This window comes from Oryza brachyantha, chromosome 8, assembly GCF_000231095.2.
Source record: "Oryza brachyantha chromosome 8, ObraRS2, whole genome shotgun sequence".
Lineage (NCBI taxonomy): Eukaryota > Viridiplantae > Streptophyta > Magnoliopsida > Poales > Poaceae > Oryza > Oryza brachyantha.
The window spans coordinates 5,018,710-5,036,548 of record NC_023170.2 but is presented as its reverse complement, the minus strand read 5'-3'; the positions used below and the strand labels follow the sequence as shown (position 1 = coordinate 5,036,548).

The 17,839-nt window shown below is 40.7% G+C and overlaps 1 protein-coding gene across 1 annotated transcript; it reads right to left on the bottom strand.

Moving 5' to 3' along the window:
* Window positions 1-12,303: 12,303 nt before the first annotated feature.
* LOC102704437 (probable LRR receptor-like serine/threonine-protein kinase At3g47570) lies at window positions 12,304-16,007 on the bottom strand. Its single transcript, XM_006659181.3, has 2 exons — window positions 13,039-16,007; window positions 12,304-12,881 (listed from the first exon to the last, which is right to left on the bottom strand). The coding sequence occupies exons 1-2, from the start codon at window positions 15,740-15,742 to the stop codon at window positions 12,532-12,534; spliced, it is 3,054 nt and encodes a 1,017-aa protein (XP_006659244.1). The 5' UTR covers window positions 15,743-16,007; the 3' UTR covers window positions 12,304-12,531.
* Between the last annotated feature and the right edge of the window lie 1,832 nt (window positions 16,008-17,839).

Sequence of the window (17,839 nt, the reverse complement as noted above, 5' to 3'; positions counted from 1 at the left end):
AGGCTTGTTTCCTATCCTCTCTAATCCACTTGATTGGGACTCATTTCTCATTTCCCATCACTGTGTCGATCTCCCGTCACATCAACTGCCACCTGGGCACTGTTTCATTTGGCAAAAGGAGCTCCGCACAACGCAACTTGGTGCCTTGTAGAAGGACCTCGGTGGCAGGATGGCTGGTGTCGAGACTTGGGTCTATTTCTGGTTAATGTTTCATACATACCTATTTATAGAAAAATTTTAAAAAGAGCTAAAATATAAAAAAAATCAGATCGATGATCTATTCTATCTTTCCTTAATGTAAATTTTAGGGTTTTCTCTCATCCCCTTCCTCCTCTGAATGCTAATTTTTCCTAGGATCATATAGCTTGCTTTGCAGATAGAATTTACACAGCATGCATGCTTTTCTCCTAATTGAGATGGTAACTTTCAATCATTAATACCTTTGTTCTTATCAGTTATGTTGTGGTTTCTGAATCAAATTAAATTTTCTCTTCTAACAAAAGTGATATCTAGAATTTTCAAGGCTGCACTCCTTTTCTGCTTGTTCTTTACATTATAGTTTCCTTTCACTCGAATAATGCAACGGCATCAAGAACATTGCAATTGAGTTAATCCTTTTCAGTAGTTCAATGAACATGTCTGCAATCGTTAAGCTTATTCAGACCTTTAATCATCTAATCAACATTCACAATCTCACATGATTTTGTTGTTCTAATTCACAATTCTCTATCGAAATAAAATCAAATTGACACGCAAAACAATGCCCTTAACCATCCTATGAGATAACAAGTTAGGACTACACTTCAATTGCAAGCGGTCGGCCAGGTTCACACTAGTGGCATGCAGCGAGAAAATTGGCGATGACATGCGGAATGACAGCGGCACGGACGATGGCACCGTACCCGAAGCATTCCTTGCAAGGAGCAGCCTGTAGTGTTGGCAAGCGTGCGGAAGCTATGAGATCAATCATTTCTTCGAAACCACCATTAATCGACGAAGTCTATCAGAGACGATGCTACTGTTACTTGATGACTCGGCGAAAACTAGCGATGACACGAAGATGAGGCCCGATATCGAGATTTTGATCGATCACTCATGGGAAAGCATGATGACAACCAAAAGAAACGGTGAGCGGTTACCCTATGTCGTTCGCTCTAATAACACGTTGAAGAGTATAGGGAGAGAGATGTATTGCGTAGGAAATATTACATATTATATTGAAACTCAGTAGAGCCGTACATACAGGAGATGCATAGGTAGTGATAAAAAACGGATATAATAAGGGGGTGTGACACATATCAATTATATCCTAATACACTTTTAAGTAACTTCTATACTCTAATACTGGAAATGTGTTCTTCCAACTATACGAGAAACATCGTATATAGGACATTAACTGTGAATATCTTCATGATTAAATATTTGGTTTCATTTGTTTTACCCCAGTACCTCAAGTAGCAAACACATACATATTACTGAAATATTATGGGCTAAAATTATTGGCCATAGGAGGCGAACATGTGATATATAGACGCCAAGAGGTCACGTGGTGGCTTCTTCTGTTCATTCAGTTTTTATTGGACAGTCACGCATAGTTAACATTCTTTTTGATCAAATTTTCTACTTCTAACTGGACACTGTTTTGTGTGAAAGCAATACTTTGACTCTTCGAGAGTTAAGTGAGAATATCATGCAATCTAGAAAGAAAAAAGAGGGATCTGTTCTCGATTTAATGCAATAATTTTTTATTCATCTATTGATAATTATATATTGTTTGTATATATGCCTAGACTCAATAGTATTTATATGAATCTAGTGATAAAAAGTCCACATTATCGAATGGAGGTACTATAGAAAGAATGCAACAACCTGAAACTTCTATTTAATCTATTATTGAAGAGGCTCATAGTTTTCCTTTTTTTTAAGTTCACGGGAGGTCTCTTAGTCCTAAAAGTAGAAATGTGTACCCTAAATTAGCATAAACCGTTTAGAAAATATCTATTGGCAATACCAACTCATTTTTTGCCTGATTTTACCGACGTGGTGTACAGTGGGCCTCACATATCAGGCTTTTTCTTTTCTTCTTCTCTCCTTCTTCTCTCCCTTGCTCTCCTCTCTCTCTCTCTTCTTCCTTCTCGGGTAACGGCCGGGGCGGCAGCGGCTGGCCAGGCTAGACGTCGGTCTCTGTCCTTGTCTCTATATTCTGGATGTAGCAGTAAACTGAAACAATACACTGAATATTCACAGCGAGAACTTAAGAGGCATTTGACGTCCTATACCTATATACTTTCTCTATTTTTTATGCCGTTGACTTTTTATATACATTTGATCCTTCGTCTTATTCAATTTTTTTTCTAAATATACAAAATTATAAATCGTACTTAAAAGTTAATTTCGTAATAAATCAAATCATAATAAAATAGTCAATAGTTACATAAATTTTTTTTAATAAAATGAATGGTTAAACGTAGATATAAAGTCAATGGCGTCAAACAAAAAATCGGAGGGAGCAGCTTTTGAGATGATGGATTCCCAGTGGCTTGCAATGCGATCCTCCTATATGCAGTTTAAAGTACGTCTCGTCTTTCTTCTCAGTCCATCTTGGAAACCAACGATGGATTTGGATACACATGGAGTGAAAAGCTAGCTAGCTAGTTAACTGATGAGAAATCAAAATATCAAATCAATTCAGGAAGTATTGGAAGCAACAAAGCAGCAGCCGGGGAGAGAGCTGACCGGCCGGGAGCGTTCTCCACCGTCGACCTCACGGAGCTCCCTAAAAAAGAGGCGTTGGCATCGCCGCGGCAGATCGTGAGCGCGTAGACAATATTTGGCACGGTGTCAACGGCGGTGTCTGATGGCCCAAAACCGGGAGACGCAGGTCCTGGAGGAAGCCTTTTTACACCCTAAAAGCTAGCCTATAAGGTGAGGGATCCCTTTCCTCTTTAAGTTGGTGTCACTCCCTCTAAACTTTCAATGTGAGACTATTCCCAACAATCTTTTCTGTCACACATTGGTGCCCCTTAGCCATGACCTGCTCTACACACGAGCACATACGGGCCTCACACCGGCGGTTCACTGGGGTTCGGGCTTACACCACATGAGTGCATGCGCACTAGAGAGATTGTGGGCCCAGCTCTGATACCACTTGTTGCCTCTAACGTGCTCGTATGCATGTAGCTACCGAGTCCACCGCACACCACTTGCGGATCCTATAGTCTACCTAACAACCTGAGGACTCACTCCTGCTAACACATGCAGCACACGCACATGCTAATTAACTAGCTAGCTATTGCCCAAACTACACTAACACACTAGTTTAGTACATGACTCAGGGTGAACACATCTCGTATGAAACTAACTACATGCTAAGACACAAACCTTATCAAGATTAGTGCTAACAGCGCCAGCGGCGAATAAATTGCTGGAGACGTTCCTGTCGAGCTCGTCGGCGTCGACTGGCTGCTTGAGGTTGGCCTTGGTAGGTGCTGTTGGCCGTGTGGTTGGTTGCCGTTGCTGCCACATATCTGCCACGGCTGGGCGGATGCTAGTGGCAGCACAAGCATAGGCGCCACGAGGAGGAGCATCAGCTGCCACACATGGCGTCGTCGGAGAAGAGAGCTACTAGCTTGAATAGAGAAGTCCCACAAAGAGAGAAAATAGGAAAAAAAAATTCGGGCTGTTCACATGTGGGGCCCACCATATGTTATGTCAGTGAAACCGAAAAAAAGTCAATACTGCTAGAGGATCTTCTTTGAACGGTTTATGTGAGTTTAGGGGTATATATTTCTGGTTTTGGGGTCAAGGTATATTAGACAGATTCAACGTTATGCCGAGGGACCTCCAGTGAACTTTTTTCTTTCAGGAAAGCTATTACACTTTATAGGATTGGATCCAACCTAGTATGTTCTTCACACAATAAGGGTGTTTGATGACCTTTTTAAATTTGGGCTGCACATGGACAGATTGAGGGGGTGGTGAGGCCCATCTTAGCTCGTCGGCTAGCTGTTTGAGGTTGGCTTGGTAGGTGATGTTGGCCGTGTGGTTGCCGTTGCTGCCGCATATCCAGTGGCAGAGCCAGAAATTATTTAAGACCTGGACGACGGACAAACATACCTAGAATCAAATATATAATTTGTACTCTTAATTGCTTGAGCAATAGTATTATATAATTGCTAATCCTCCGGTAGTTTAGCGTCGGAAAGCATGGGCAGTTGCCCGGGAGGTGGATCTGCCCATGCACATATCTGCCATGGCTGGGCGGATGCCAATGGCAGCGCAAGCATGGGCGCCACGAGGAGGAGCATCAGCTGCCACACATGGCGTCGTCGGAGAAGAGAGCTACTAGGGCCGCGTTCAGCTCCCCCTCTAAGTTAACTTATCCTCTCGTTTTCCGCGCGCACGCTTCCCAAACTGCTAAACGGTATACTTTTGCAAAACATTTCTATAGAAAAGTTATTTTTAAAAAAATCATATTAATCTATTTTATATTTTTTAAAAAATCATATTAATATGATTTTTAAAACAACTTTTCTATAGAAAACAATTTACTAACCATCCTATGAGATAACAAGTCATGACTACACTTCAATTGCAAGCGGTCGGCCAGGTTCACACTAGTGGCATGTAGCGAGGACATTGCCGATGACATGCGGAATGACAGCGGCACGGACGATGCCAACGCAGCCGGAGTGTTCCTTGCCAGGAGCAGCCTGTAGTGTGGGCAAGCGTGCGGAATCTATGAGATCGATACAAGCTTGGAAACCACCATTAATCAACGAAGTCTATCAGAGACGATGCTACTGTTGCTTGATGACTCGGCGAAAACTAGCGATGACGTGAAGATGAGGCCCGATATCGAGATTTTGATCGATCACTCACGGAAAAGCATGATGACAACCAAAAGAAATGGTGAGCGGTTACACTAGGTCGCTTGCTAATAACATGTTGAAGAGTATAGGGAGAGAGATGTATTGCGTATGAAATATTAAATATTATATTGAAACTCAGGAGAGCCATACATACAGGAGATACATGTGTAGTAATAAAAAACAGACATAATAAGGGTGTGACACATAGCAATCATATCCTAATACACCTCTAAGTACCTTATATACTCTAATACTGAGAATGCGTTCTTCCAACTATATCAGAAACAACGTATATAGGACATTAACCGTGAACATGTTCATGATTAAATATTTGGTTTCATTTGTTTTACCCCAGTACCTCAAATAGCAAACATATATACATATATAGACACCAAGAGGTCATGTGGTGGCTTCTTCTGTTCATTCAGTTTTTATTGGCCAGTCACGCAAAGTTAACATTCTTTTTATCAAATTTTCTACTTCTAACCGGACACTATTTTTTGTGAAAGCAATACTTTGACTCTTTGAGAGTTAAGTGAGAATATCATACAATCTGGAAAGAAAAAGGAGGGATCATTTCTCGATTTAATGCAAGAATTTTTTATTCATCTACGATAATTATATATTGTTTGTATATATGTCTAGATTTATAGTATTTATATGAGATAAAAAGTCCATATTGTTGAACGGAGGTACTATAGAAAGAATACAACAACCTAAAACTTTTCCTTTAATCTATTGTTGAAGAGGCTAGTCTCGTAATTTCCCTTTTGTTTAAGTTCACTCGAGGTTGTTCAACTTATCGTCGAGTTTGTCCGAGTCCTTTAATCCTAAAATTAAAAATGTGTACCCGTAAGCTAGCATCAACCGTTTAGAAACAATATCAACTCATTTTTTACCTGGTTTTATCGAAGTAGTGTACCTCACATGTTATCTTTTTCTTTTCTTCTCTCCCTTGCTCTCCTCTCTCTCTTCTTCCTTCTCGGGTAACGGCCGGGGCGGCAGCGGCTGGCCAGGCTAGACGTCGGTCTCTGTCCTTGTCTCTATATTCTGGATGTAGCAGTAAACTGAAACAATACACTGAATTCACGGCTAGAACTTAAGAGGCATGTGACGTCCTGTACCCCTATACTCCCTCCAATTTTTTATATCAGTAACCTTTTGATATATATTTGACCTTTCGTTTTATTCAAAAAATTTTATCCAAATATACAAAATTATAAATCATACTTAAAAGTTATTTTAGTAATAAATTAAATCATAATAAAATAGTCAATAATTATATAAATTTTTTGAATAAGATGAATGGTCAACAACGTCAAAAAAAAATCGGAGAGAGTAGCTTTCGAGACTATGGATGCCCAGTGGCTTGCAATGCGAGCCTCCTACATGCAGTTCAACGTACGTCTCGTCTTTCTTCTCATTCCATCTTGGAAACCAACGATGGATATGGAGTGAACAGCTAGCTAGCTAGTTAGGCCTCGTTTAGTTTACAAAAGTTTTTGCAAAAACATCAAATTAAGTTTTTGATATCCATTTAAAGTATTAAACGTACTTTAATTATAAAATAAATTTTAGATTCTGCCTAGAAACAGCGAGATGAATCTTTTGAGTCCAATTAATACATCATTAGTACATATTGGTGACTGTAGCACTTATGTCTAATCACGTCCTAATTAGGCTTAAAAATATATCTCACTATTTCCCGCATAACTGTGTAATTAATTTTAATGTTCATGTATATTTAATGCTTTAGGAACTAAATAGGCCCTTAACCGATAGAAATCAAAATATCAAATCAATTCAGGAAGTATTGGAAGCAACAGAGCAGCAGCCGCGGGGAGAGGGCTCCTCCTCGCCTCCACCGGTCCGGGAGCTAGCGTTCTCCACCGTCGACCTCACGAGCTCTCTAAAAAGGATTCATGGTCGTCTCGTCCTGGAAGATGGTGCCGGTGCAGTTGCACATGCAGGCGGAGGCGTTGGCGTCGCCGCAGCAGATCATGAGCGCGTAGACAACATTCGGCACGCCATTGTTACCGTTGGATAATAGTGCAGTAAAATTTAAATCTAACCATATTAAATATTTTATTTAAATTTTTGATAAGATATACTTAGCAATTTATTTATTTTAATATAAAATATTATACATAAATTTATTGTTATGTTATATATTTTAGTTTTAATTTTATTATTATAAAATTTGTACTATACTACTGCCAGCGTATTATAAGAAAATCAGATCTGTTGGTTATCGTTATAAAAGGGTATATTTAAAAAAATCCTTTTGGCACGGTACCAACGGTGGCGCCGGCGGCAAAGAAATTGCTGGAGACGTTCCTGTCGAGCTCGTCGGCGATCTGCTTGAGGTTGGCCTAGTAGGTGCTGTTGGGCGTGTGGTTGCCGTTGCTGCCGCATATCTGCCACGGCTGGGCGGGGATGCCAGCTGCAGCGCAAGTATGAATGGGCGCCACGAGGAGCAGCATCAGCAGGCCATGGACTGAGCTGCCACACGTGGCGTCGTCGGAGAAGAGAGCTACTAGCTCGAATAGAGAAGACTCACACAGAGAGAAAAAGAGGAAAAAAATCGAGCCGCTCACATGTAGGACCCACCGTACGGCACGTCAGTGAAACTAGCCAAAAAATTGGTTAATATCGTCAGAGGATCTTCTTTAAACGGTTTATATGAGTTTAAGAGTATACATTTCTAGTTTTGGAGTTAAAAAGACCTCAGACGGATTCCACGTTATGTCGAGTGACCTACGGTGAACTTTTTTCAATCAAGAAAGCCATCACACTTTATAGGATTGGATCTGTCCCAATACGTTTTTCACACAATAAGGGTGTTTCATGACCTTTCTGAATTTCGGCTGTATATTAGCACATCAGGGGTGGTGAGGCCCATCTTGGCTCCGGGTGAGAGAGATGGGCCAGGGGCTAGCTAGGCCTACAACTCTACTGAAATGATTTTGGGCTAGAATAGCTTGGAGGCTTCAGGTGGCCTGGGCCTCGGCCCATGGTTGGGTCTACTTTTTGGACACTCATTTCTATTCCTAAGGCCCCATCCATCAACACCAAGTATCAAGCATGTATGTTGTTAATTTAATTGCTTGGAAAAATATTCTGTATACGGGTATTATTGAATTATCCTCAATTCTGTCTTTGGAAGAACATTATACATATTTGTATTTTCATACCTTTTGAATACTATTGAGATAAAATTGTTTATGATGACCTACACGTGGATACACCATAGTAGTACAATCCTGAATTTCTTCTGTCTGAGTTTGTTAACTCATTAGGTGCTACTGCAGTTCTGAGCGAATATTTTAGTACCACTGTACATAGCTTTGAGAGCGGTTCTGTACATCTTCGGGAGGAAATATGTTTGGAACTTTGATTTTGTCTTCAAAATTTGGCGAACTCGACGTTAATAAATGATTCAAGAAATAAAAGAGACACTTCATTGAGAGAAGATTGCCTGTTCATTGGTATTGCCTTTTCTTGGATGCCTTATCAGCTATCAGTAAAAATTCTGTGTAATTAGTAGCTGTAGCCTGTAGCTTGCTTTGAACCAAAGGCTGAATTTTATCCATTATCTAAAAAGAACCACAAAAGTATTTACTCCAATAGAACGTATTATGTTTGGATAACAACAAATTACTAGTATGCTTTGTAAAAGAAAAATAGTTGTATATTCCCTGGTAACCTGTTAACCAAATACACACAAACAAACTCACATAAACTTGCCCAATCTAGTCATGCATATGTAACATTTCCTCGTGAGCGCTTCCAAATTCTGCTCCACTTTCGAGAATAGCACCTCCCACAAACAAAATCGAAGCAAACACAATTCCAAATCGAGTGGATTGGAGAGGATTTGGTGTGAGAGTAGAGTGAGGAGAAGAGCCTGGCTCCAGCTCGGGCCAGGAGAAAGAGGGGAGGGGGGGGGGGGAGAAAGGAGGAGTGGACTGCCCCTAAGCTCAGTTCCACGCAAGCTGGCACTAACCCTCGGTGCCACCCATCCTGTCACCAACCTCCCGCCATGTCAATCGCCACCTCGTTAGTGTGCCAGTTGGCAAAGGAGCTCGGCACAGCGCACCTTGGCGCCTTGTAGTAAGACCTCGGCGGTAGGATGGCTGGCGCTGAGCTTTGATTCCATTTTCGGTTAAAGTTTTTCAAGAGACCTACTTATAAAAAGGTTTTAAAAAGACTAAAATAGAAAAAATTCAAGGGATCGTCTTCTCTTGCCTTAAAGTAAATTGCAGGGTTTCCCTCGTCCCCTTTTCGTCATCCCCTTCCTCCCCTAAATGCCAATTTTTCCTATGATCATATAGCTTCGCGGATAGAATTTTACACCGCGAGCATGTTTTTCTCCTAATTGACATGGTAAATTTTGATCATTAATATATATATTCTCTTATCAGTTATATTGGGGTTTCTGAAGAAAATTAAATCTTCTCTTCTAACAAAAGTGATATCTAGAAATTTCAAGGTTGCACTCCTTTTCTACTTGTTTCTTACTGCATTGTTGTTTCCTTTCATTTGAATAATGCAAGGGCATCAAATAGTTATCATATCGAGTAGAAAAGAACGACTGCAACTGAGGTCATCCTTTGCAGCATTGCAATGAACAGGTCTGCGGTCGTTAAGCCTATTGCCTTATTACATTATTTCTATACCAGTCAGCTTTATTTTATGTCAATGGTTATTTGAGTGTTGCATTGGCTTATAAGGATCATATGCATGTTGGTTTCAGTCTATCGTAGCAAATGATTCAATGTTTATTTAATTATTCCAGTTTATTTCTATTGGATGCCTAGCTGATCCTAGTCTTCAATAACCAGTTTAACCTATCAGCAAATGACTGCTTCTTAAAAACGATTCATGGTCGTCTCGTCCTGGAAGATGGTGCCGGTGCAGTTGCACATGCATGCGGAGGCGTTGGTGTCGCCGCGGCAGATGGTGAGCGCGTAGACAATATTCGACACGGTGCCATCGGTGGCGCCGGCGGCAATGAAATTTCTGGAGACGTTCCTGCCGAGCTCGTCGGCGTCGGCTGGCTGCTTGGGGTTGGCCTTGGTAGGTGCTGTTGGCCGTGTGGTTGCCGTTGCTGCCGCATATCTGCCACGGCTGGGCGGATGCCAGTGGCAGCGCAAGCATGGGCGCCACGAGGAGGAGCATCAGCTGCCACACATGGCGTCGTCGGAGAAGAGAACTACTAGCTCGAACAGAGAAGGCTTCCAAAGAGAGAAAAAGAGGGAAAAATCGAGCCACTGACACGTGGGGCTCACCCTACATCATGGCTCACCGTACGTCACGTCAGTAAAACCGGATAAAAAAATAGTCAATATTGTTAGAGCATCTTCTCTAAACGATTTACGTGAGATTATGGGTATACATTTTTGGTTTTGGGGTTAATGGATCTCAGACGAATTCGACGTTATATTGAGAGACGTACAGTGAACCTTTTCATTTCACAAAAACTATCACACTTTATAGGATTGGATTCAGCCCAGTATATTTTTTACACATTACATGGTCTTTTTAAATTTCGGCTGTATATGGGCATATTGCGGGGTAGTGAGGCCCATCTTAGCTTCGGGTAACAGAGGTGGGCCAGGGGCTAGCTAGGTTACAACTCTATTGGAATGATTTTGGGCTGGAACAGCTCGGAGGCTTCGGGTGGCCAGGGCCTCAGCCCATGGTTGGGTCTGCCTTTTGGACACTCATTTCTATCACCGAGGCCTCATCGATCGACACCACATGTGTTGTTAATTTAATTGCTTGAAAAAATATGGTATTGTTGAATTAGCCTCTTTTCTGTCTTTGGAAGAATATTATGCATATTTGTATTTTCATACCTTGTGAATACTCCTTTACTGCTACTTCTTTCTTTTATGATGAGTGAAATAAATTAAAAAATGAGATAAAATTGTTTATTATGACCTACACGTGGATAATATCCTAGATTTCATCTGTCTGAGTTTGTTAGCTCATTATTTTTTATAACAGTTTGGACTAAAATATGTCGAAAAGCATTCAATGGCGGCATCGGTAGGGCGGATGGCGATAGAGGAGAACTGAGATGGGCCTCACGTGTTACTGAGCGTCTAGATTAGATCTAATAGTTGAGATTTATAGGTGACATGACATAACCATAATTCAGCTTTTAGGGTAATTTTAATGTTTAGTTATTTAGAATTTACCAGGGAGGACACCTCAGCCACTAGCACCATAATTCAATATTGCTCCAATGTATATATCATTATAGTCCATGCTAAGATGAGTCCCACAGATTATAAAAATATTAGCATTAACTTTCTCACAAAAAACCCTTAGACCAATCTCAATGGGAGTTTCATGGACAATAAATAAAGTGTCATGTAAACATTTTTGATGATGTGGGCAAAGTATGTGGCAAAGTATTAATGAAGATAGAGATGAAATAAGTTTCATGGGGATGAAACCTTCTATACACTCTTACCTAAACAGCTTGTGTCTTGCATGTAACCTAGAAAATAACAATAGATAAAACTATGCATTGAGAGAGGGTGTTTTATCCTAGTTTCGAACTTTTTAGATGACATGTCACCTCTAGGTAATTGTGTCCATAAAACTTGTATTGAGGATGACCTTAGCACAGATGCTAAAAAAATAACAAGTGCTTTCAAATTCTAAGATATCATATTTAGTTCCACGTTTCTTTCTCTCTTCGTGGTATCTTTTTAGCATGCACATTAAAGATGCCCTTCAGGTTTAACTTCGTAGAAAGAAGGGATTACTTGGGTTGTGTGAGCCGGTTTTCCGTCGCCGTCGACGCTCGGGGCAGCCTCGACTCCGCCGCCGCCGCCGCTCGGGGCAGCCTCGACTCCGCCGCCGCCGCCTGCTTCCCCGACGTCCATCTCTTGGCCGGCATCCTCCCGCCGTCTATCCGCTCGGCCTGTGTCCCGGCAGCCTCGACACGCGCGGGCGCAGCTGGCCCCTCCTCGCGGTCGCAGATCAGCGCCGCGGGCACGAAACCACATCCCTCGGCGGCGGCCATCCATGCGCGTCGTCGTCTTCAGCCCTCGGGTGAATCTCAGGCCAGTCTGCCATCGATCTCATATTCTCCTGTTTTGGTTGTCTTTATTTGCTCTATTCTATTGCACAATCCACCCAAATAATCCTTCTCCGGCGTGATAGAATTTAAATATAGCTGCATTTTTTGTGCCCAATATTTATTTACAACAGTGAAAGATTCACAGGTGAAACATTATTAGCACTAATCTTCCAAGTTGACCCAAAATACCATTTTTAAAAAGTGGATTAAACGGAAAGGTTTGTGCTTTTCTTTTATGCCCCATTGTAGTGCTAACGTGATTTTTTTTTTGTTATAGCACAGTAGTAAACTACTGAATTGTGCAAAGGTGAAAATGGAAGCTCAGGGGGCTGAGAGAGTAAAATGTAAATTCAGAGGGTAGGTGAGACAGTGGCGAAGAAAGAAAGATACAAAATTGAAAGAGATAAACATACACGATAAAAAGGAAATAATGCTAGTGATTATATAATGAACTTCATAATAAACAAAAACTTGCTTCTGTAACTTCTCAAGAAGGCCTAACCAAATGTAGGAACATATGATTACTTATACCCAGATTACTTGGTTGATTGAAATTCAGCATCAGGCATATCCATGAGCTGAGGATGCCTTCTTTATGGCGTTCAATTCCTTGACGACGGCATCCATCTTCATTCTTTCTCTTGGTGATTCCTTGCAGCATGATAGAGCAATTCGAAATATAGGATAAATAACTAGTTCTACGATATCTTGGGTGTTTCCATCGTAAGTTGAGCTAGCATCTAATATTTCCAGTAGATTATTTGGATAGGCCATCTTGACATAGTCGATAAGATTTGTCATACTGTTGTTGAAAGTCTCAGTTGGTTTTCTTCCGGTAAACATTTCCAATAACAGCACCCCGTAGCTATGTATGTCACCTTCCATGGAGACCGGAGATCCTGTGCCATATTCTGAAAACAAAAATGTAGAATAGATGGGTATCAAATCAATCAATTACAATATTCATATGAAAATACCAAGAGTAATTTTGTCAAACTAGTAAAATCTAGAAACATAAAAGATGTTTCAATGCAACCATAGTTCAGGTAAATATTAATAATCATTTACCTGGTGCAACATATCCAATTGTTCCTTTAATCACAAATGAGCTGCTTTCTGTGCATGGTTCAGCATTCGTTATTTTTGCTAGGCCGAAGTCCGTAACATGGGCCACCATGTCATCATCTAGAAGAATGTTGCTTGGTTTGATATCACAGTGAACTATAGGTGGCGCAATATGATGGTGAAGATACTCCAATGCCTCTGCAACATCAAGAGCAATATGCAGCCTTTTCATGTAACTTAGCCTTCCGTTGCTTGTGGTAAGTGTTGTTGTGTTTGCATGTAGCCACTCATCTAAACTTCCATTGCAAATGAATTCTAGAACAAGTGCCTTGAATTCATCACCATGTTGGTCTAAACCACTGCAGACGGTGATCACCTTGACAAGCTTGCGATGTCGAATTCTCCTAAGGGCATCGCACTCCATCAAGAAACTTCTACTGGCTCCTTGTTGGTCAAGGTTAAGTACCTTGATTGCAACAGGCACTATATTCTGATCAATAACTAGATTTCCAATGTATACATTGCCAAAGCTTCCAGAGCCAATCAAATTTGCCGGTGAGAATGACTGGGTTGCAGCTTGCAGTTCAGCATAGGATATCCTCTCATTCATCTCATTGAGAAATAGGTTCACATTGTCAGTGACACTCAGTTTCATCCTTCTTGTAGTAAACCAGTATACAGTTATACAACACAAAGTGAATATCAAGGTTCCAACGATGCAGAAGATTAAGACATGTAGTCGATGCACGGAAACCTGGTCAGAATCTTTAGATGAGCATGAAGGGAATTGCAAGTATGGAGGGCCACCACATAGCATTCTGTTACCTGAGAGTGACACTATAGTGACATTACGGAAAATCCCTATATCTGGAACTGGACCTGATAGTTTGTTGAAGGAGAGGTTTAGATTAGTTAGAAGCGTGAAGTTTGCTAGAAATTCAGGTATGGGACCTTCCATGTTGTTACTAGAGAGATCAAGGGTATCAAGGCTCCTTAAATTATTTAGACTTTGTGGGATTTGTCCTCGGAGAACATTTCCTTGGAAATTTAAGGAACTCAGTTGGACACAGCTGCCAATGGATTCTGGAATTTCACCAGATAGCTCATTCATTGAGAGGTCCATTCTAATAAGGTTGTTCAAGAGCCCAATTTGTGTTGGAATGGAACCACTGAGAGCATTGTTGGAGAGGTTGAGAAGTCTGGTAAGGGAAGGTATTTTAAGTATCCCCTGTGGAATTTGGTCCATCAAGGTGTTACTGGAAAGATCCAAGGTATCAAGTTTTGTAAGGTTGCCAATGCTAACTGGAATGCTGCCGTCCAGAAAATTATTTGAAACATCAAGGAGGTTCAACTGTGAGATATTACCTAATGATTGTGGTATCTGCCCACTGATTCTATTATGTGATATGTAGATTTTATTGATTCTTGGAAGTTGGCCAATATCAGGAGGTAAGGTTCCTGTGAAGAGGTTATATGACAAGGAGAGAGATGTAAGTTTAAACTTCCACAGATCTTTAGGTATGGTCCCGATTATTTGGTTGTAACTTAGGTCAATCGATGAGAGCTCTTTGCTAAGGTTTCCAATGATAGCTGGCATTGCACCAACAAGGTCGTTGTGTCCAACATCTAATGCTAACAAGCTGCTACAGTTGGTTAATGATGTAAAAAATTCCCAATCACTAGACTGTGTTGCTTGCAGTGCATTATCTCCTAACATCAATACCTTCAGATTACCATGGATGCCAATTTCCCTAGGAATCAAGCCATGGTATTTGTTTCCACGAAGAAGCAAGTATTCAAGTGCAGACGCGTTTGAGAAGGTGGGTGGTATTATGCCCTCAAAATGGTTAGCAAGTGTGTTAAAGCGTTTTATTCTGGGAAGCTTAACACCGATATCGAGTGGAAGTGACCCTGACAGTCTGTTGAACCCAAGATCTAGGTATCTAATGGAAGAAATATTGAAGATCGGTAGTGGAACACGGCCTTCGAACTCGTTACCTTGGACACTAAAGTAAATAATATTTCTCATTTTACCAAAAGTTTCAGGGATGTTACCAGTGAAACGGTTCCCTTCAAGAACAAAGTGTGTCAACAATGTCAGGTTGCCCAACCAGCTCAAATCCTGTCCATGGATGAAGTTCCTCTCGACAATAAACTTCACAAGTGATGTGAGGTTGGAGAGTGACTTGGGAATACCACCAGTGAGATTGTTGTGGCCGACGTCGAATATGGCAAGCTGTGATAACTGACCAAGATCATCAGGTATGGCAGCTGACAGGTGGTTCATGCTCAAGTTCATGGCATGAAGCTTTGGACAACCACTAAGGCTGGCCGGGATATCGCCATCAAGGCTATTGGCAGACAAATCAAGGACACGGAGGAGGGTCAAGTTACCAATCCGCGGGGAGATGGTGCCGACTAGGCCAGTGTTGCGCAGATGAATGGCGGTAATACGACCTGGGTGCCGGCTATCGTCACAGGAAACTCCGGCCCACCGGCAGAATTCTAGTGCCGTGGTGTTGGTGCCGTTGCTGAGTGCGTCCCAGGAGGACAGCACCTGTCCTGGGTCGTTTCTGATGAGGGATTTGAATGACAGGAGTGCTGAGAGGTCATCTCCATCCATGGACTGGGAGGTGGCTGTGAGAAAGAGGAGGGCATGTGAGAGAAGGGAGGGCATCCAAAGCTGCCATGTTCTTTTGGATGCCATGGTAGAGTAGATGATGGAGGTTGGGACTTGAGGCTACGGTGATGGCACTCCTGAGCAAGAGGAAGTTGGCATATGAGGTGCAAAAACCTGCAAGTAGTGATGAAAGTGGGAGAATTTATATTGTTAATTCAATGATTGTTAATGGAGATATATAAACTAGGGAATTTCCCCACTACGTTGCACCGGCGATCCAGTAAGATTTGTTAGTACAGTATATTTGAAGTAGGCTGCTATTTTTTTTTCTCTACAAAATTAGTGATGCAACTTTAACACCATGTTTGTCCATGAACAAAGTGCACAATATATTTTTCAGAGAAAAAAGATATAAAAACATTAATATGACTATTATAGTTCTCTTGATATAGTTTTAGAAGCTAATGAATCATTGAGCTAAGGTGCGACCTATTTGACATATGGAATATTATGAAACAACTATTGGCATGAAAGGGAACAGTAAGAAGGGCTAAGAATACTGTACTATGAAAGAAACGAAAGATATTTCCAGTTTAAAGTTCAGTTGTGCTGAACTAAAAGAAGGCAAATCTGAGGGACCAATCTGCTGAACTAAGAAACAATTAGATCTATTTGCATAAATGGCAAGGAAAACAATTTAGAACAAACATTGCATATATACTAGAGCAATTTTATCATCCTTAAGAAGGTATCATGAGGTACCACTGTTTTACATGTAATTTGGTACATGAAAAACAGTGGTACCTTGTACCTTCTCGAGGATGGAAAAAATGTTCTATATATTATGCCAACATCTGATGGATAAGAGGAAGGATATCAATAAATAAACAATACTCGGAGTGGTCCGATGGCTAATGTTTTCTTGTATGTTATTTGGCTTAACAAATGATGGACTTTATAGCAAAACGACAATAAGTGGGTTCCATCTGTATTGAAATACAAGATTATAGTTATTGTGCATTGACCATTTGCTTTGTGCTCTAGATTAACATGCTAAATAGATTCTAGTTATACTTTTTTTATAAAAAAATTAGTTCTCTAGAACTCTATTATGACTTCATCCTTTTGTTTTTGCATGTTATTTATGACACCAACATGAGCTATACACACTTGGACCGCCACTTGGCACTGCCAATTCAATTAGAAAGTGACACATATGGAGAGTTCTATGTGGAAAAGTTTATCCTCATGCCTTTCCAAAACAGTAATTTTCATAAATTGCGGTAGTCCATTTTGGATTTTACACTGTCATCTTATAGTTGAAAATATATATTGACGCTTTGATCGATAACAAGTTTAGTCTCTCTAACCTCAGGGCTATTTTACCCTTGAAAATTTGCATACAAAGTTGTGTGTAATACTAACTGCCAAAATTATGGTCTAATATAAATCTGACATTTGACCTATCAAGTAACACCTATGAGAGGCACAGGGCTGTCACCACTGTAGTTTGTATGTTTTCGATCTGGTATATCCACCGTGAATGGCTGGAATAACATCTCTTAAAACTAATCGAAGGTGCTATGTCCTAGTTGTTTATATATGTATCCAGTATTTTCCTTGACATGAATATCACAATTGGAATTTCATTAAACTTTAGGGAAAGTAACTTCATTTATTCGTTTTGTATAACAAACACTAACAATTTATCTGAGAGCAAATGTTTCATAGGCTACTGGCTAGTACGGTGAAGTCATTATGTATTCACTGTGTTCAAAATTCCTCTTGAAAATCTGTCAATTCTCTGGAAATTCAAAGGCTAGACCATCATGTTAGTGACATCCGTTGAAGCCTGGTGCTTGATGTGAAGGGATGGGCAATTATTGAGGTGCTGTGTTAATCCATCCCTAGTGTCGAAGAGAGAATGACATCCACCTTCGCCAAGTTGAGGAACACGCTGTCCAGAAACTACCCAAATCCACTTGCCATCCTCCCAACTGAACCTCGTTCTGCTGAAGTTTGTACTGTGTCTGCAACTTGAGCTGTCAGCCTGTCACAGTGTGGCCCTTGTTGATCAAACCCCACGGGGGTGATTGTTTTGTTTTTTTTTTTTAAAAAAAAGGCATGTGTAAATAAAAAATAGTTTAGGAATAGAAATTTTATATATATATTCTGAGCGATCTA

What these genes read in the sequence shown, in the direction of transcription:
- LOC102704437 (XM_006659181.3), bottom strand. Translation starts at nt 15,742, where the DNA reads ATGGCATCCAAAAGAACATGGCAGCTTTGGATGCCCTCCCTTCTCTCA. An exon ending in AATTGGATATGTTGCACCAG is followed by an intron (nt 12,882 to 13,038) that starts GTAAATGATTAT and finishes TTTTGTTTTCAG; the next exon opens with AATATGGCACAGGATCTCCG.